Consider the following 20,476-nt stretch of genomic DNA (forward strand, 5'->3'; position numbering starts at 1 on the left):
CTATCATTATTCTGAGTTCTTTTTCTGGAAGGTTGCCTATTTCCACTTAATTAAGTTGTTTTTCTGGGGTTTTATCTTGTTCCTTCATCTGGTACATAGGCCTCTGCCTTTTCATCTTGTCTATTTTTCTGTGAATGTGGTTTTTGTTCCACAGGCTGCAGGATTGTTGTTCTTCTTGCTTCTGCTGTCTGCTTTCTGGTGGATGAGGCTATCTAAGAGGCTTGTGGAAGTTTCCTGGTGGGAGGGACTGGTTTTAATCTCTTTTTAAATAACCAGTTGACTTCTGTGCACGTGTCAATTATTCCTATTAAGATTGCTCTTACCTACAGGGCAAAAACCTCTGCCCTCCTGCTTCTGGAGGTGCCAAACTCAACTACACCGTGCTGATTGGAGAGACCCCATGCGCTGTCACTGTGTCTGAGACGCAACTGCTCTGCGAGCCTCCCAACCTCACCGGGCAGCACAAGGTCATGGTGAGTGAACCCTCTTCTTATTCCTCCCCTCCTCACCTTTCATGTATAATCTGTCATAAAGAAAGGGTCTTCAACCTCCTCCATATCTCCTCATCACAAAGTCCTATATTAAAATGGGTAGGAGCTAAGAACAGAAGAAAAGAAAGGCAGATGATAAGCAGGAAGTCATTTTGTATCCAGACTGCACTGTGTGGTTGTGGTCTCTCATGCCCTTTCTGAATCGAGAAGGATTGGATGCCAGGGCTCTACAGCGACTGTGTGTGTGCCATGCGCAGGTCCACGTGGGTGGCATGGTATTCTCGCCCGGCTTGGTGAGTGTCATCTCAGACAGCTTGCTGACCCTGCCGGCCATCGTCAGCATCGCGGCGGGTGGCAGCCTCCTGCTCATCATTGTCATCATTGTGCTCATCGCCTACAAGCGCAAGTCTCGAGAAAATGACCTCACTCTCAAGCGGCTCCAAATGCAGATGGACAACCTGGAGTCCCGTGTGGCCTTGGAGTGTAAGGAAGGTAAGTGGAGGCACTCCCTCACTTCCGGGACCCTCTTTCCTCACCAGCCTTATTACCCCCCTCCTTAAAACAGCTCTCATCTTTGCTCCCATCTCTTCTACCACAAGCCATCCTGCTCCACTTTGACCTCTATTTTCTCTTAAACTTCCCTTGCCCTTAAAATGCCCACAGTAAATCTCCAGACCTGATCCCAGTATTCTGTACCCTTGTGCCCTGACTCATCCCACAGTCTGGCCCAGTCTACTCTCCTTCCCGGGACCTCAGTCTCCCCACAGTCAGAGCCTCCTGGGTCCTGTTGCCTCAGTCTCTAGATCCCCACATAGGAGTGACAGCTCCTTTTGCCTGGCTGTCTGGAGCAGCAGGAAAGGTGAGAGCACATGCCCTCCCTTCCACTCCATCCCCTCCCTCAGCGTGTGTCTTCAGCCAGCACTGCAGGCTGAGCCTCTGAAGGCCACTTGCAGGGCATCCCAGGCTGTGGTGGTGGAGACAGTGTTTCTTCTGTCTCCCAAGCAACTGCAGCTACCTGGTGTCCCCTTGGGCTGAGGACCTGGAAGACTCCCCGGGTAAACATCTCAATTAGGAATCAAAAGACTTCTCCTTTTGCTGCAAACTTCAAGATCAGAACAAGCCCTCTGCTAGATGAAAGGGAAGAGCTGGGCTGGGGCACAGTGGGCCAGGCTCCTCCCAGTGCCAGGGCTGGGGAGGAGAAAGGGGGGTGTCAGGAGACAGGACTGCCACCAAGGGGAAGCCCCTGTTTGGCCAAGGGCCTGGTGGTCAGGGCTCCCTAAGTCTGGATTTGGTGGTGTTCTCAGTTTCGTCTGTGTGTGAGTGTGAGTGTTAAATATATATAACATAAAATTTACCATTTTAACTTTCTTATCTCTGCACCCTAGTGCTCTCCCCTCCTCCAGTCCAGAGGCATTAAGTACATTCACAATACCGTGTGACCATCACCACCATCCATCTCCAGAACTTCCACATTTTCCCCAACTGAAACTCTGTACTCGTGAAACAATAATCCCTCATCCTCCCCTCCCACTTTCTGTCTCTATGAATTTGACTACTCTAGGAAACTCATATAAATGACATCACACAGTATTTGTCCCTTTGTGTTTGGTTTATTTCACTTAGCATCATGTCTTTAAGGTTCATCCATGTTGTAGCATTTGAGAGAACTTCATTCCCTTTTAAGGCTAAATAATAGTCCACTGGGTATATAGACCACATTTTACTTATCAATTTATCTGTCAATAGACATTTGGGTTGTTTCCACCTTTTGGTATCATGAATAATGCTGCTGTGAACGTGAGGGTACAAGTATCTGTTCAAGTCCCTGCTTTCAGTTCTTTTGGGTATATATGTAAGAGAGGAATTGCTGGGTCATTTGGTAATTCTATGTTTAATTTTTTGAGGAATCGCCAAATTGGTTTCCAGAGCAGCTGTACCAATTTACATTCCCTCCAGCAAGATATGAGGGTTCTGGGCTTCCCTGGAGGCGCAGTGGCTGAGAGTCTGCCTGCCGATGCAGGGGACGTGGGTTCGTGCCCCAGTCTGGGAGGATCCCACATGCCGTGGAGTGGCTGGGCCCATGAGCCATGGCCGCTGAGCCTGTGCGTCCGGAGCCTGTGCTCCGCAACGGGAAGAGGCCACAGCGGTGAGAGGCCCGCGTACCGCAAAAAAAAAAAAAAAAAGGAAGGAAAAAAAAAAGATATGAGGGTTCTAGTTTTTCCACATCCTAGCCAACACATGTTGTTTTCACTTTTTTTATAATAGCCATCCTAATGGGTATGAAGTGGTATCTCATGGTGGTTTTGATTTTCATTTTCCCCCAAGGTTTTTGCATCTTGGTTTATTCTCTTGCTTGGAAAAGGGGAGCAAAGCTACCTATTCTGGTCTTTGTTTGATCTGTTCGACCACTGTCTCTCACCTGCTTCTAGCACCTGTATCACCTGCATGACCCAAGTTGTGTGCTTCCTTTGTTTTAACTACACGTATAATACATAGAAAGAAAATTCAAAATTATAGGTAAGCATAGAGGAGGAAATAATATAAAAATCACCCATAGTCCCACCACCTAAGAAAGGAAGACTGGAGATATCTCACCGCCCCTGGAGACGCACCCCTATAACCCTCCCTGTTTCTACACCTGGACCTTCCCTCCTCCACAAACTTCTCCCGCCTTTCCCCTCCCCGGCCTGCGTTCCCCTCCTGAGCTTCCCTGTCTCCACTGCACTTTCATAGCTTTTGCCGAGCTCCAGACAGACATCAACGAGCTGACCAGTGACCTGGACCGCTCAGGAATCCCCTACCTGGACTATCGCACCTACGCTATGCGAGTCCTGTTCCCCGGCATTGAGGACCATCCCGTCCTGCGTGAGCTGGAGGTAACACCCGCCTCCCTCGCCCAGCTGTCCAGCAGGGACGTGGGGCCTGGGTTTCCTAGGAAATGCCAATGGGGCCCAGTGCTCAGAAGAAGGTCAGGAGTGAGGAGGAGAAATAGCTTGTAGAAGCATCACCGCAACGGGGATATTTCCAACAAGGAAAATCACAGCCAGGGGGGCCACCCAGGCTCTTTGGGATGATTCCAGGGGAAGGCTGATTGTTTGTCATTTTTAATTAATGACTGAATTAATTAACTAAGATTCTGCCTCATTTCCGAATGGATTTAAGCTGGCTTAAGGAAAGACCTATGATTCTGTGAGGTTTGTTTGTTCATTTCTCAGTTTGTTTTACTAAAGATAATAAATCAGGGCAGAGGAGATTAAGGGGAGACTAGTAAACCAAGCTAGTCTGCTGTGGTATCTCCTATTGTGTTGCATCCTTGGGAAAATCAGATGAATAGCATCCTCTCTGAGGTCTCTACCTGGAGCCCAACCCTCTCAACCCAGGGGGAAGTCAGAGCAGACTGCAGACCTCAGAGACCAGGTATTCCTACATCACCGAGGGTGGGGCGGTTACAGGCGTCATGGAGAGGGTCCTATAGCTGGCATCGTCATCAGCTAACACCCTCCCGGAGAGCCGGAAGCTCGTCCTCTGAGGCCACGCCCATCACACCCGTCCCAGGTGCAGGGCAATGGGCAGCAGCACGTGGAGAAGGCCCTGAAGCTCTTTGCCCAGCTCATCAACAACAAGGTGTTCCTGCTGACCTTCATCCGCACCCTGGAGCTGCAGCGCAGCTTCTCCATGCGGGACCGCGGCAACGTGGCCTCGCTCATCATGACCGGCCTGCAGGGCCGCCTGGAGTACGCCACCGATGTCCTCAAGCAGCTGCTCTCTGACCTCATCGATAAGAACCTGGAGAACAAGAACCACCCCAAGCTGCTTCTCCGGAGGTCTGACCTGCGCCAGGGGCGGGGAGGCATCAGAACAGGGACGTCCGGGGCGGTGGGGGGGGGGGGCGGGGGGGGACAGGGCTGGTTAGTGTGGGTCCCACGAGAAGGCGCCCCTCCCCAGGAAGGCCTGTGTCCCCGCAGCTCCCAGTGCAGAGTCTCATCTTCCTTCACTCCGGGTGGCTGTGCCATGTCTGTGGGTGCTGAGCGTGATGCAGGAGCACAGACCCCAGAGCATCTGAGCTTGAACCCCAGCTCTGCTACCTGCTAGTCGTGTGATCTTGGGCCAGTGATGTGGCCTCTCTGCTGTTTAGTTTCCTCGTGAACAAAATGACACTAATAATACCTGTCTTGAAGTCTCCCTCCCCGTGCATCCTGAGTTTCACTGTCCAACACAGTAGCACATGTGACCATTAATTAAAAAGAAAATGTAAAATTCAGTTCCTCCATTACACTAACTGCATCCCAAGTGCTCAGTGGCCGCCATATTGGACGCGCAGATAGAGGCCATTCCTATCATAGCAGGAGCTCTGTTGGACAGCACCTGGCTGGAGATACGGTGTGGCCTGTCCCATCAGTGCCCAGCTTCCTGGATCTGAATCACCAGCATCCACCACCACGCCCTCCTCGGTTGCCATTTTCCTGGCAGGGAAGAGGGCCAGAGACCTTGGCATCCATCCCCGAGCCCCTCCTCTCTGGGGGCCCTGGGGACCCCAGCACAGCTTTGGAGCTCAGCTGGCAGCAGGGCTTGGAATGTGCCACCTCCATTTCACTGCCTTCTCGGCAGCCTTCTCCTTGCAAGGTCTCAGGCTTCCAGACCCCATGTGGGGTGAGGAGGGAGAAAGAATAGCTTTGTTTTATGAGTACAGAGCCCCCATTCTGCCAATCTGAGCATTAGAAACTCTCATTAAGAATTGTTGTATTTAAATTAGAGCTAATTTCAGGCACAACGCAGGGAGAGGGTGCTGCGAGGGGCCAGGGAGAAAGCCACAATCTCTCCTGCCATTGTCACTCTCTCCCAGGCCCGCATTGCTGAGCAGCCCTGGCAAATGCCCGGGATTTACGGCAACCAGAGGGTATAATTTGCACCACGTGCAGCGAGTTAAAATACCCCTCCAGCATCCCCATCACTGAGGGTCTGTCACAGCCACTTCGTTCCTTCGCAGGTCCCCAGATCTGCAGCCTGGGATGATGGGGGTGGGGCAGGGCAAAGGGACAGTGCTTACAGAGGCAGATCCCCTGTCAGCTAAACACTTGCACACACTGCTCTTTACCTGAGGGGCTGGGATCCACGACCCCGCAGGACAGCAGTGATGACAGCGAGCAGGTATATGCACTATTCTTAGCACTTTACATACATTAATTCATTCAAACTTGACAAAAACCCTGTAGGATAGATGATGATGATGATGATGGTTATTATTATTATTATTATCATCCCCACTGAGAGATGGGGAAACTGAACCCAGAGAGAGGAAATGACTTACTCAAGATCACACAGGCCAGTACGCAGAAGAGTCAGGATTTGAACCCAGGCAGTCTGACTCTGTTTGGAGGGGAAGGTACCAGGGACCTTGTGGACATGCAAATATTCAGACATGCAGGAAATCCCAAAGGGACATAGAAACTCCATCACCCTGAGGCTGGAACAGGGTAAGAGGATGGTATTCTTGGTCCCTGTGTCTGCAGACCCATAGTACCGCTCCATTTTTGCTGGAAATTGAGGTCCAGAAAGAAGCTTCTAGCCCAAGGTCTCACTTCTCATTACTGGTAGAGTTGGGACAGGACACAGTGTCCTGGCCCCCAGCCCTGGCTTCTTTCATGCCCTTGTTCTCTTGAGCCCTGGTCCACACAGCAAGCTAGGCACACCCCCGCCCTTAGACCCCTCCATAAAGGGGAGCCTTCATCCCTTCTGCCTCCCCAGGACAGAGTCCGTGGCTGAGAAGATGCTGACCAATTGGTTTGCCTTCCTCCTGCACAAGTTCCTGAAGGTGAGACTGGGAGTGAGACAGGAACTGGGAGTTGAGAGCAAGATGGGGGACTGCCCCTCTGAGCCTGGCCATCAGGGCTGCATGGGGACCTCCCTTAGGAACAGAAACCTACCTGGCTGGGTGCCCCAAAGCCAAGCGGGCCTAGAAATAGGGTTAGGAGAGGGAGGGAAGGAGGCTGGTACCCCGCCCCCCACGCCCTGCCTCTGCCCACAGGAGTGTGCGGGGGAGCCGCTCTTCATGCTGTACTGCGCCATCAAGCAGCAGATGGAGAAGGGCCCCATCGATGCCATCACAGGCGAGGCCCGCTACTCCCTGAGCGAGGACAAGCTCATCCGGCAGCAGATCGAGTACAAGACCCTGGTGAGGAGGCAGGAAGCCCAGGGGACAGCACGGACCTCCTGCCTCTGATCCGTGCTCTGCCTTCTCACCACAAAGCCAGTTTGAGGGGTCAATATAGAGGCTGGGAGGCCGGCCTGGGGGCCAGTCCAGGGGGCATGCCAAGTGTCCCAAGGGCGGACACACAGGCCTGGGCCCCTCCTCCCCTATCTCATTGGGTGGGCCTAAGGAGCTTGCATTGCCTGCATTTACCCTAGATCACTCAGCATTAGCTATGGGGAAATTAGCATTACGGGGAAGAAGTCTGCTGATTTCTAATACAGAGGCTTTGGGGAAGTGGGAGGCCAGCCCTTGAAACTCCTGGAGCCACCCGTAATCACCCAGGACGTCTCCACCCAGGATGACAGCCTCCCCTAAGCCATCGGGCTAGAAAGTAGAGTCCTGGTTCTCTGAGAAAGAGAGGTGGGGAGAAGGACTCAAGCTGCCATTGGCAGATGGCTGGAAGGTGAGAGAAACTGAGACACAGACAGAGGGACACCTGTTTCTCCTGTGAGCAGGGGGAGCCTGGGTAAGAGAAGGCTCCAGGGCCTCACGCCCTCTCCCCCAAATGGCTCCTTCAACTCGCATCCTGCCCCCCTTCTATCGCCACCCGTAGATCCTGAACTGCGTCAACCCTGACAACGAGAACAGTCCGGAGATCCCAGTGAAGGTGTTGAACTGTGACACCATCACGCAGGTCAAAGAGAAGATTCTCGATGCCGTCTACAAGAACGTGCCCTACTCCCAGCGGCCGAGGGCTGTTGACATGGACTTGGGTAGGAAACCTGGCCTTGAGGTGTGAGGGCAACTTCCAAGAAGGCATTTGGGCTATGGGGTTGGTGGGGGGAAGCCCTGCCCCGCAGACAGCCCCTCGTCAGGGCATGACTGGGTCCCGTCCAGGTAAGGGGCCAGGTGAAATGCTTGCCTGAAACACTGCCCGCTCAGAGGTGGCCACCTCTGGGGAGGCCCATGCTTTTGCCAGCATTGACCCCCCGGAGCCCCAGACGCCTGAAACACTGTCATTGCACCAGCTTGAGGGAGCCGGGGTTGCCAGGCCCCTAGAGGACGGCACGACTGGGCAGTCCCGGCCCCCGCCCCTCACACTGCTCCTGCACCACCCCTCCACCCAGAGTGGCGTCAAGGCCGGATTGCCCGGGTCGTGCTGCAGGACGAGGACATCACCACCAAGATCGAGGGTGACTGGAAGCGGCTCAACACACTGATGCACTATCAGGTGAGGGCAGGGCTTTGCGTCAGGGACCCCTGCCCTCCCAGAATGCCCCCTCCTTCTAAGGTTTGCTCTAAGGCCCTCAAAGCCCTAAAAGGGTTCTCTTATCCCCCCTCTCCACATCCTCCCTGAGTCTAGAGCAGTGATTCTCAGCCACAGCTGCCGATTAGAATTAACTGGGGGAAGCTGTCGAAAACACGAGTGTCCAGACTCACCCTGAGAAACTGACTGAACTGGTGTGGGGTTGGGCTGGACATTCCTATTCTGTACTGAGTGTAGCTCTTCGCCTGCAGAAAAATGGCATCTTTCACAGACAGCTGCATAGTCTCCTGCTGCTTTCTCTTTGCTTTCTTACTAATGCAGCTTCCACGTCCCACCTGCAACGAAGCAGGGAATTGGGTCTTATATTCTGCCACTTACTAGCTGGTGTCCCTGGGGAAGTTGCTTAAGCTCTCATTCTTCTCATCTGTAAAATGGAGTTAATGGTGATCCCTGCCCCATAAAGTTGTGAGGCATAGATTGAATATAGTAGGTAGAGTGTTTAGCACACCGGCAGACACATTGAATGGAACAGTCAAAAAAAAAAAAAAATCTCAGCAAAAGAACAAAAGATCCCGAGAGGTATCTACTCTCACCCCCCTTGCTTCTCATGGTAACCACTCACAGCTGGGGGTCTCTGTAAGATTTAGCACAGGTAGGCTGCTTGGGATTTGAAAAACATACTAAAATAGAAGCTGGAGGTGAGAGACAGTGAGGGAAATTAAACCAAACAGAGGAAGTGCCTTGGGCAGCAGGACCCTGTGGGATTTCCTGTTTAATAACATCATCCTCTGTCTCTGCCTCATACGGGGAGGGTGTGGAGGGGCTGGCAGGCTGAATTCTTAAGCACTGAGTTGCCAATGACCAGGAGGCTGGGGGTCCTAACAGCCAGCAGGACCTGCTGGGAGCCTCTTGGGGCACAGAGGAAAGAGAGGGGCACTGGGGAAACCCCAAAATGCTTCCTTCCAGGCTCCATCCCCCTTACTGGCCTGCATTTCCCATGCTGACACTCTGCCTGGAGCCCCTCCCTAAATGGAGTAAGTGTGGTATAGTGGGCAGAGAGAAGGATTTGTGAGCTCTATTTAAACCCCTGCTTCCCCACTCACGGGTGATGTGACTTTAATCTCCCTAAACCTTGGGATCCTCATCAGTAAATGGAGATATGACCCCAAATTGTGAAGGTGGTGGGAAGTATGAGAAACCACAGGTGAGGTATACCAGATGTATATACCACTCCATAGTAGCTATAACACTCTGTTGATTCCACCCCAGCCCCCAACCCCACTTCACACTGGGCTTCGTAGAGCAGTTTTAATGAACCAATTAGAATCGAAGAAGAAAGTGCAAAAGAAATGAGCATTATGCCCTCAACTTGTAAGTTTCTCCAGGGCAGGAACGGGGCCGCTCTTCTCTGTCTTTGGTGCCCTAATGCTTGTTACTGGTCTGTCTGTCCTATGACTCCCAATCAGAAGAATGGAATATTCTGTTCTAACAGTGCTCATCTTACAAAGCACTTTGAATTCCCCGATGTCATTTATCATTCATGTATTCATTCATTCCTCAAATATTTACCGAGCTTTACTTTGTGCAAGGCTCTTCCCGCACGCTAGCCCTGAGTGACAGGGGACAAGAGGGATTATTTTCTTCCCTTTGGGAGACGATAATGATGATGATGATCTTCATAATAGCAATAGTAATACCAGCATTTACTGAGTGTCACTGGGTGCCAGGCACCACTGCCCCCAGCCTCTACGTGTCCTAACGCCTTTAATCCTCACAACAAACCTAGACACGATTATTATCCCCTTTGACACATGAGACAACTGAGGCGCAGAGAGGTTAAGTGACTTTCCCGAAACCATGTAGCTACTAAGTGCAGAGGCAAGGTCAGACCCAGCCAGGCATCTTGCCCATGGGTTTGTATCACCTGTTGGTCAAGAGAACGACTGGAGACTAAGGACAAGGGAGATTTAGTGATGAGACCTGGAATTCAGTTGAACTGTGGTCATTCCAGTCACCTTGTGAATCTCCCTTTAGGTGACAACAAGCCATAAATGATAACATAATCTGTTCTCCCTGGGAGAATAAACCCGTGCTCCTGCCGGGCTTCTGTGTATCATTTCAGTTGCAAAGAGAGTTCCTGAAAGTCCGAGGTGGGGAGTTCCCCCTCCTTTTCAGACCTAGTGCTGATTGTACAAGCTGCCTGCAGTCTGGGGAGCCGCCCCAGCTGGGAAGTAACTACGCATTGGCATCTTCCAGACCACTGTGAAGGGCCCTGGACCCTGCACCTTTATGCCATCAAGTCAAAGCATCGACCTCTTGTTACCCTCCCAGGAGTCAAAGGTCCTTGGAGCCCCTACAGGAGAAAAATCTGCATAATCTTAATTGACAAAGAGATTTTTAAAAACTTCCCGGGTTCCCGCAGATTTATAGGGAGGGTGAAATTAAACACCACTACTAAAACTGGCTATCAGGGAATCTCGTTAGCGCTAATGTTCACTTATAGTTTGACTTCCCAACGTTTAATTTTTTTTTTTTGGTGGGAGAGAGGGACTGACAATTTAAGACCCAGAAAGATGGTTTTACGACTGGTGCAGCCATAAATCAAACTTATAAAGTTCATAAAAATTGTTAAAGTAAAAAATGGTTTAATAGGAATGTTTTATGGCCCATAACATTATTATAGCTGTTTTATTCCCTCTGCGTTAGGGGTTTAATTGGATCGCCACAATTCTGGGGATTCTCTGTTTTTTATTGGATGGAGGGTAACCTTAAATCAAAATGGCCCCAAATGTCTTCAGTATGGCTCCTCATTTATCAGCCCTTTCCCTACAGGCTGGGTGCTGAGCCTGGGCACCCTCACAGAGGACAGGCAAGACACCTTCTTTCTCGCTGACTCCCCAAGAGCCTTGTGGTGAAGCTCCTCAAGGTGACTGGACCATTATAGGACCCAGGCCAGAAAGAAATCAGAACCAAAAGGGAAAATGGGCTTCAGACCAGTGTGTCTTGAAATAAAATCCCAAATTAGGATGCAATGAGGAGAACATGTGCTCTGGAGCCTGACAGTCCGGGCGACAAATTTTGGCTCTATCGTGTGTTAGGTGTGCGAACTTGAAGGTGTTGTTTAGCTTCTCAGTGCTTCAGTTCCTCATCTCTAAAATGGGGATAGTTGTCTGTAACTCACAAAGCTCAAGGCAGGCTGGGCTACACTAGCTCCCTCTAATAGAAATACAATGCAAGCCACACGTATAACTTTACATTTTTTACTAGTCACATTTAAAAAGTAAAAATAAGCAGATGAATGTAATGCTAATGTTTTATTTAACACAACTGATCTAAAATAATTGTCATTTGAATATGTAATCAATATAAACATGATCAATGAGACCGTTTGTATACTTTTATTCATCCTAAGTCATTGAAATCCAGCGTGTACTGTACATTTATAGCGTACCTGAGCTCAGACACTTACAGGGCATCTCCCTTTGGACTGATTGGATTGCAAGAGCCCAATAGCCACAGGTGGCAAGTAGCTACCATATTGAAAAGCAGGAATTGTTATTTCTAGCATTCCTGATCTCCTTATGCTCTACCTAAACCTATTCCATAACTTTCTAGAAGTACTTGACAATTTTAGTCCCCAAGATACCAACATTCACCTGAACTGTATCTCTCATACCCTTCTCAGGTATCAGACAGATCGGTGGTGGCTCTGGTCCCCAAACAGACCTCCTCCTACAACATCCCTGCCTCTGCCAGCATCTCCCGGACGTCCATCAGCAGATACGGTGAGGACCAGAAAGGTAGCCTGGGCAGCCAGTGGAGTCTTCTGTGACCCCCAGGGGCTACTCACCATCCCTTCTGACAGCAGGAGCCCTGTGCTGCTGCCAGCCTGCCGTCAAAGGCTTCCCTTTCTCCCTGGACCAGTCATCCTCGGAGCAGCCTGTCTCCTCAGAGCTGTGGCAGCAGGTGGTACCCGGCACCTTTCCTTTGATAGCCCAGGTCTGATGAAGGAGTTTGAAGGGCCCAGACCCAAGGAGGCTCTTGGATGGGAGGTTCACATAACCCAGTCCCAGTTTATGCTTATTGTCCTGACTGAATTATTAACAGTGCCCCCTTTAGCTCTCAGTCGTGTCCCAATGTGGGCAATCAATGGGCCATCCTAGCCCTTCCACCCCTGAGGCGTGCTAGGGCCCCCAGTGCCCTCTGGGCAATGAGGTTGTGGTGTTTCAGTCTCTCTGACTCTGTTTCCTCTGGTTCTGTATAGCACTAGGCTTTGGGCTGTCCAGCTAAAGGACACCTCAGGACTGAAGCTGGCAGCTCCAAAAGGGGCTCAGACAATTCTATGTTCTGGGCCCCAAGTAAGAAGGAACTCATCAGCTCCCGAGAGGGAGCATTTCCACTCACAGCCCTTAGTATCCAGACTTTTATTAAAGCCCCTATGAGAATATCTGGTTGACATTTTACCTATCGATTGTTCTTTGCCGGAAGCATCAGGGAATGAGGGACTCCCAAATTCCCAAGGGCCACTCTAGCTCACAGAATTTCTAGGTCCTCTTTTTACAAAAAGATTTCAGGCTGTTCTCATGCCAACCAAGGATCGATAAAATAACCCACCAAATATGAAACCCCAAGGGTCCCCTTCCAATTGAAATTGGTTTGTTCTGAGTGAGTGCAGCAGGTGGGCAGGGATTCTAGAAGGATTCTACAAGCCAGGATGATGCAATTAGTCGCTCACAGGCCTCCGCTGCCCCCTTCTCCTCAGACTCCTCCTTCAGGTACACAGGCAGTCCCGACAGCCTGCGGTCTCGGGCCCCCATGATCACCCCAGACCTGGAGAGTGGGGTCAAGGTGTGGCATCTGGTGAAGAACCACGACCATGGGGACCAGAAGGAGGGTGACCGGGGCAGCAAAATGGTCTCCGAGATCTACCTGACCCGGCTATTGGCCACCAAGGTAATTCCTGCCCTGCCCAGCCCAGGGAAGGCTCCTCAGAGAGGTGTGTCCTACCTCCCACCCAGCCCACAGCATAGGAAGGACAGCATGGAGTCTGTCCTTCAAGGTAACGCATTTGGACAAGCAGGTCCAGGTCTGGGACAGGTTTCCCAGGAGATCAGGCCACTGCTGTTCTCTACCCTTTGGCAAAAATCACAATGGCATCTTTCCTCCTAGCTCACCCTATAGGACCGCCATTACTCCTCAGAGGATTGACGCTCTCACCTCGGGCCCCTACACCCCTTAGGAAATCATTGGGGGTTTTTATGGGTATTAGATGGACAGATATGCCAGCTTCCTCCATCAGTGCCTTTTCTACCCACTTTCTGGCCACAGTGGGAGGAAAAGCGTGAAGGCCTGGTCCTTCTGGTATCCAAGAGAAGGCTTCCCCTTCCCCGTCCCATCTCATCTACCCCCAAATGCTGATGGAAGCGAGGCAGCGGCCGTGCTGGAAGCTATGTTCTAAAGCTGTCTTCTAGCCTCCCTAGCAGAGAAAAGTTTGCCTATATGCATAGCAATCATCCAGCCCCTATTTGCCAGGACTGTCCCCCACTGACCCCACAAAAATGTGGCTGAAATTCTAATACAGTGGCATCTCAGACTTGCCCCCTGAAGTGCCTCAGAAATACACCATCAGACCATGCGTCTCAAATTTTGCTTTGTCTAATATGCTAATAAGAGACCAACAAAGAGACACCAAAAGGTTGGACATTTTCCTGACCTTCAGAGGGGTTTTTCGAACGTGCAGACTGTGGGCCCCAGGCCCAGCCTTGTCCCTGCCCCAGGTACCCTCCAAGGCCCTGTGATCAGGGCTGTGTCTCAGTGTTCTTGGATCTGGACCCTTCACCCAGTCCCCACTCCAGACACCACTTATCCCAGGCCACTAACATGGTGAGCCTTTCACACCTTCCTGTGAGACCCTCTGCAGTCCTGCCCTGCTCCCGCTGGAAAGGTCCAGCCCTCCATCTTGTTCTTTAGACACCCTCTCGTACCAGCCTCTGCCCGTCATTCCCCGTGGGAAGCCTGGGCTCGGAGCACTTGCTGTCTTCAGTCAGACTCCCCACGCCCACACCCGCCTGCCATGGACACATGCAGAAATGTGGCATGTGGCCGCAGGTTGGAGGAGGTTCTTGCCAGGAATCTGCAGCCCATTCAGTCCTTCCCACCTCCCCAACACCCACCCCACCCCCACTCCCACCACACTCTGTGCACAGCCTGGCATTGCAGACACATTTCCAAGGCAGGATCGGTCCAAGGCACCATCTGGTCTGCCCGCCTGCTGCCCGTCCCCCTCCCCCACCTCATACTTTCCCACCACCCCTCCTCCAGGGCACCCTGCAGAAGTTCGTGGACGACTTGTTTGAGACCTTGTTCAGCACCGTGCACCGGGGCAGCGCTCTCCCCCTGGCCATCAAGTACATGTTTGATTTCCTGGATGAGCAGGCAGACAGACACAGCATCCACGACACAGATGTGCGGCACACCTGGAAGAGCAACTGGTAAACCCCTGGGGAGCCCAGGGAGAGCTGCAGCCTGGCGAGGCTGCAAGCTGCGGGGGATGAGGACTAGCAGGGACCAGGGAGATGGGCGGAGCCTGTTCTCTGCTGTGGCTGAGTAATCCAAGGCTCCTGGGACAAACATATGCTCTGCAGAGCAAACATGGTCCCCAGGCGCCAAGTGAGCCCTGCCCGGCATAGAGCCTGGCACCAGGACAGACGCACCCTTGAGCTCTGTCCTTCCAGGCTCAGAGCCTTCTCCAGGACGTGCCTCGTCCTCCCTAACTTCTGGTTCTTAGGAAAGGGGGCTGGAAGAACCTACACAAAGAGCCACGTCTGAGACCTAGCAGCAGAACTTCACAGACAGGCATTGTGGGGCATTCTGAGCACAGCAGAACCTAAGGCACTTCCTGAAATGGGGAAGCCCTGAATTAAACTTAGACCCTGGGGAAGTTGACCCGTGCTGGGAGAGAGCTTGCACCTGCTGTAGACTTGAGCCCACCAACTACGAGGTTGTCATTGCAAACGTGATCCCTTAAGGCCAAGTGATTACCCCGGCGCCATGGCTTTCAGGAAGCAGCAGGCAGGACGTCCTGCAGGCGTGACTGTCTCCCCTAAGGTAACCTCCGCAGCCAAACCCAGCAGTGGGAGAAACAGCTCCTGCGGGCTCTTTACGCAAGACTTTTCTCTCCTGGGTTTTGAACCTGGACCACAGACCACGCTGAAGACTGACTTTCAGGTCACAAAGGGCCTGGCCAAGAGCCGGAGTAAAAGCCTTCCTTCAGGAAAAGAGCACAGAGAGGGGAGAGAGGGGATCCAGGCATTTGGGTTGGGCAGGCAGCCCACACAGCTGTCTGGAGTCAGCCATCTCCTCAGAAAACAGAGCCGGCACAGATGGGTCCCGGCTGTTATTTGGGAATCAAAAGTCCTAGCAACCAGCAAAACACTTTGGAAAAACCCACCCCCAAACCCCATATATTCCTTCTTTTCCGGGGTGTCGTGGCTGCCAAGCGCTCCGAAGTCTGCAGCTTTGATCACAGTGGAGTGAAATGAAGAGGCTCTGGTGGTCGTGGGGTGAGGAGGCTCCAGTGCACGTCACTGGGACAGGCCTTTCATTCATCTGCATTCCCAGGGCCGGGGCCATGGCTGTTCCCTTTGCTTTGGCGGATCCTCAGTCCAGCGCCGGGAGTGGCAATTTCAAGGGAATCAAGAGAAAGTTCTGGATTATCCCCATCTCCGTGCCCTCTGCTTCCGGCCAGGCCCAAGTCATAGAAATACTCTGCCCTGGAGTTGTGGTGGGGAGAGTCCCCTTAGCCAGACCTCAGGTCCCTAATGTCCAAGGAAAGACTATTAGAAGCTTCCAAAGCTGCCGGGGGAAGGGGAGGTAGAAGAGAGGAGTCACCTCTCAGCCCAGGCCACTCCCTCCAGGTTAAGGAAAGTGAGTGATCCCGTTGCATTTGGAAAGATAAGCCGAAATCATGATGGAAGGACTTGGAGTGGGCACAGCTGATCTTTCGCAAAACTTGGCATGAACTGAGACATTTGGGAAAGTTTGGGGTCCAGGAGAATCAAGAGAAAATGAAGGAGGGGGGGAGGTAGTTTGGATGGCTGAAACATCTCAGGCCCGAAGGACAAGCCGGGGACAGGGCTCATTCCACAGAGGATCCAAAAGAGTTAAGGGCCTGCAGGCAGCTGGAGGAGACGGCCAAGTTGGAAAAGGCAGCAGAAACAGCAGCTGTTCTGGTTTTGAAGGGGAGTAAATGGGCTTATCCTCCTTATGGCCTAAGGAGCAGAGAAAAAGCATTCTCCTCCGATTATAAATTCCCAAGTTGCAGAAAGAACTCTCCTAACGACTGATCAGTTCCTCTTGGGGTGGGAGAAACGCGGAGTCCTGTAGTGAGTCATTCCCAGCGTGCCAGCAATGGCCTCCTCTTCTTCCTCTGCCCCCGACCAGATCCGAGAAAGCCCCTGGGGAGAGTCGTGAAAGAGCTGCCCCCAGGGGAGCCCATTCCGCAGCCCAGCCAGGCCAGGCCAGCCCTGGGAAGCAGCTGGGCAGCCGGGCTGGGTGGGGAGCAAGGTGGCGCCCTTTGCGCCCACTCGGAGCCCGTGCTGGGGCTGCCACTGCATCCTTCTGGACAATGGCCACGGGCATTGGGAAGGGGCTCGGGGAGCCTGGGGGCCTTGTTTGAAGCTCTGAGAAGACTGTGCAGCCCTCTGTACTTGGGCTTCCCTGGGGACACAGAGGCGTTTGGAAAAGACCTCCAGGAGGGAACGAAGCCACCCACACCCACCTCTCAGTTGTCAGAGAACAGGGTCAGCACCCCATTAGGACACAATGGTGCCTCTCCTTTTCTCCCAGCATCAGTAACAGCTTAGCCTAAATTGGCAGCCCTGGCCGGACCCGTTTTCTGTGACTTCGTTTGAGAGAATTTGGCATTTGTGGGGGAGGGAGGAATGTTGGTGAACAGCATGGGGCACGGCCAAGGTACGGCCCTCAGACTCTGCTCTGCTGTTTCCTACAGCCTCCCTCTGCGCTTCTGGGTGAACGTGATCAAGAACCCCCAGTTTGTATTTGACATCCACAAGGGCAGCATCACGGACGCCTGCCTCTCTGTGGTGGCCCAGACCTTCATGGACTCTTGTTCAACATCGGAGCACCGGCTGGGCAAGGACTCCCCTTCCAACAAGCTGCTCTATGCCAAGGACATCCCCAGCTACAAGAGCTGGGTGGAAAGGTCGGTAGCGCCCTCAGGACAGGCCCGTGGCCCTGAACGCCTGCTGCATTCCCTCCTCTGGGCTTCACTGACCAAGGACTCAAAACCACGTTTGTGGTGCCTTCGGGACCTGATGCTCACCTTTTTCTCTCTTGTCCAAAGTTCCTGCTGGGGGAAGAAAGGGAAGCTTTGTACCCTTCAAGTCAGATCATTAGCATTCTAATTACCATTTATTGAGCACATGCTAAGCACCCAGCACTGTGATAAAGATGTTGTATGTATCACCTCACTAAAATATCCAGCAGAGTTGTGAAGTAGGTATTATTATCATCCCCATTTTACTGAGGAGGAAACTGAAGCACAGAGAGGCAAAATAACTTACCCAAGGTCACACAGCTAGCAGGTAGCAGAGCTGGAATTTGAATACAAGGAGTCTGGTCAGAGTCTGGGCTTTTAACTACCCTGGAAAGTTAGTAGTTAGGGAAAACCAGTCTCCAGGCCCCAACCTTAGGGAAAACCAGCCTCCAGGCCCCAACCTCAGCTTGAGGGAAGAGGCCAGAGGAAGCTTCGTCAGAAGAGAAATAGGGATGCAGGAGCAGCTGGGGACAACTGTGGTCTCAGGGGTTCTGGGGCCAGGGTAGGTATAGGCAGTATTTGCTGAGTCCCCACCAAGGAGCCTGTCCTCTCTATGGCAGATACTACGCAGACATCGCCAAGCTCCCCGCCATCAGTGACCAGGACATGAACGCCTACCTCGCCGAGCAATCCCGCCTGCACGCCGTGGAGTTCAACATGCTGAGTGCCCTCAATGAGATCTACTCCTACGTCAGCAAGTACAGTGAAGAGGTGAGTCAGGGCCCTGGGAAGAATGCACTCAGGGGGCAAAGCAGGTTAAACAAAAAGCAGGGCTCCATCCTTTAAAAAGAGCAACGGAGGGTAATTCAGAAAACACATTCACGGAGTCAAAAAGTCATCACCATGCTTTTAGAAGCAGCCTATCCTCTCCTGATTCATTCAGTGCTTTCTTACGCCTTCCATTGTCTTGCCCTCATTGTTCATGCAATCCATAACACCTTTATTGAATAATGTAATTGTTTTCCAGTTCAAAGTGTACGATTAATTTCATCCATTCTTAAACAATGAATCAGACTATTCTTTGCAGTTGGGCAGGTGCTGTCAGTTACATTTCAGACAGACAGGTGGACATGACTGGATCCTGAAGAGGACAGCTCCAGAGAATTCACAAGTCACGCATTAGCATTGTACCTGAATGTAATCGTAGTAGCAATAATAATAGCTAACACATAGCACTTGCTATATGCTAAATGTCATTTAAAATACTTTAGATATGTACATACACACACATACATACACACACACACATATGTATGTCATACATATATTCAATGAATCATTTACATTATTTAAGGTTATATTCATTAAGGCAGAATGGAAAGGCAGATAGAAGGATATAGGATTCTGGAAAATGGCCTCTTCCATGCTGAGTGCTAAGTCTGCCCCCCCCCACCCCCTTTGCTTCTGTTCCTCAGCTCATTGGGGCACTCGAGCAGGACGAGCAGGCCCGGCGACAGCGGCTGGCATACAAGGTGGAACAGCTTATAAACGCCATGTCCATTGAGAGCTGAGAGATGGAGCCTCCTGTTCCTGGGAAGAGGGACCCGTGAAAGCTGTCACACTGGGCATCTCAGAAGGAAGGACAAGTGACGGGGATCAGGCCCCAGCGCTTGCTGTCCCCTGAGACTCCCTCCCGGGGAGAGGGGAGGACCCCTCTCCCCACGCCAGCCAAGTTGCGTCACAGCCTGTTCCTGCAGGGAGAGACCAGGGGTGTCATCCACCCCATACCCCCGCGGCGAGGACGAGAGGGACGCCAGGACCCAGAGAAGGTGGCTCTTCAAGCTGAGAGGCACGACTGGGCGCGGTTCTGCCTCTGTGACTGCTGCTTTGCATGAAAACTCATTCAGTGTATATTGGGGAAATAATGAGAACTTTATTTAATTTTTTTTAAGAAAAAGGAAAACCAGAAATAAAACAAAACAAAAAGCTTCCCTGTTCATCCCGTCCAACTTTCGTTTAATTCTGATTTCTGTCCCCCTTTCCTTCTTTTACCCCTGTCCCTCCTTCCTCGTATAATTCCTGGTTCCCAATGCCGGAAAACGCCTACAGAGAGATGCTGAGAGAAAGCAGAGGGAAAAAGGATTGTTTCCTTGCCTTTGGGATTGTTTTTTTTTTTTTTTAAAGTGAGGAGCTGAAGAATAGCACAAGTTGGCACCAAACACTTCGCAAAAAGAGAGGCCAGTGAAACCTGAAATTATCCTGGCAGCCGTAAGAGGTGGGGAAGGACTAACCAGCCTTTGCACAAATGGCAAAGCCATCGAGCGGCTCCACCTGGCTGACTGGAAACAGCTTTACATACGCACACCTGTGTATTCTCATCTCCAGAGGACGTGTGTCTGTAGAGTACCAATGCTTTTTGCTACTGTTTGGTTGTTTTGTTTTATTTAATCCTAAACCTCAACAGATGAGGAGCTGATTTTGGTACTTTTCCTTTGGGTTTCCCTGAAGTTACTACCAGAAGTGGGGGAGAGGTGAGCCTCTCCGAGACCAGAGGCCTGGCCTCCCCGAGGATGCTGGGCAGCTCTGCCTTACGTCCGTCACTGTCATAAACCAGGCACCCTGGGGAAAGGCCTTGGAGGTGCGTGGGCCAGGCCTCCAGGAGATTCCATTTGGGAGCTGACCTGGGGATATGGGTGTTTGGCTTTGGATTCTGCTCCAATCCGCCAGTGGTTTCTTGCAATTAAAACAAAAATCAAACACTGTTTACAGCAAGCAATACTTGAAGAGCATAGGTTCAAGAAGCTGCAGTATTTATTGTTGTGCTTTCTGTCTTTTATTCTCTCATGCCTAGAAAGGGGAGACAGCCCTTCGCTCGTGTGTGGAAGCTCCTGGTCGTCTGAGCACTGTCCTCGGTAGAGATGACTGTAGCATCCCCATGTTATGTCTTCTCCGGCCTCTCTTTCTGCCTCTCACGTCCTTATGAGTTTGAAGGACAAGTGGGCGGCTTCTCTCTCTCCTGCTGACACCTAAATCCATGGATGACCATCCGTCCTAAGTGTAGTTTCCAAATAAAGAGACCAAAGTTCCACACCCTGGTCCTGAGGCCCCATGGAAGGCAGTGGGAGGCATCCAGAGGAAGGCACCTCCGCTGGTGCAGGACCCTAGTGACCGGACAGCCACCGGAGTTTCCGGGCTTCCCACCCTGGCAAGAATCCAAGCAGCCAGCTCCAACTTCTCCGCAGGCAGCATCG

The 20,476-nt window shown here is 51.8% G+C and overlaps 1 protein-coding gene across 2 annotated transcripts in view; it reads left to right on the top strand.

Moving 5' to 3' along the window:
• PLXNA2 (plexin A2) overlaps positions 1 to 19,212 on the top strand; it is a 217,485-nt gene extending 198,273 nt beyond the window's left edge. The window contains exons 19-32 of one of the 2 annotated variants that reach the window (XM_060090971.1): positions 330 to 473; positions 749 to 983; positions 3,225 to 3,367; positions 4,047 to 4,315; positions 6,237 to 6,303; positions 6,517 to 6,663; positions 7,295 to 7,454; positions 7,809 to 7,912; positions 11,634 to 11,733; positions 12,711 to 12,901; positions 14,270 to 14,439; positions 16,959 to 17,171; positions 17,846 to 17,996; positions 18,701 to 19,212. In XM_060090971.1, coding sequence (XP_059946954.1) covers positions 330 to 473; positions 749 to 983; positions 3,225 to 3,367; positions 4,047 to 4,315; positions 6,237 to 6,303; positions 6,517 to 6,663; positions 7,295 to 7,454; positions 7,809 to 7,912; positions 11,634 to 11,733; positions 12,711 to 12,901; positions 14,270 to 14,439; positions 16,959 to 17,171; positions 17,846 to 17,996; positions 18,701 to 18,796 — 2,190 coding nt within the window. In that variant the 3' untranslated portion in view covers positions 18,797 to 19,212. Of the gene's footprint in view, positions 1 to 329; positions 474 to 748; positions 984 to 1,876; positions 2,026 to 3,224; positions 3,368 to 4,046; positions 4,316 to 6,236; positions 6,304 to 6,516; positions 6,664 to 7,294; positions 7,455 to 7,808; positions 7,913 to 11,633; positions 11,734 to 12,710; positions 12,902 to 14,269; positions 14,440 to 16,958; positions 17,172 to 17,845; positions 17,997 to 18,700 lie in introns of those variants that run through there. The other variant, XM_060090972.1, reaches the window with a different exon arrangement.
• The last annotated feature ends 1,264 nt before the right edge of the window (positions 19,213 to 20,476 follow it).

This window comes from Mesoplodon densirostris, chromosome 2, assembly GCF_025265405.1.
Source record: "Mesoplodon densirostris isolate mMesDen1 chromosome 2, mMesDen1 primary haplotype, whole genome shotgun sequence".
Classification (NCBI taxonomy): Eukaryota; Metazoa; Chordata; class Mammalia; order Artiodactyla; family Ziphiidae; genus Mesoplodon; species Mesoplodon densirostris.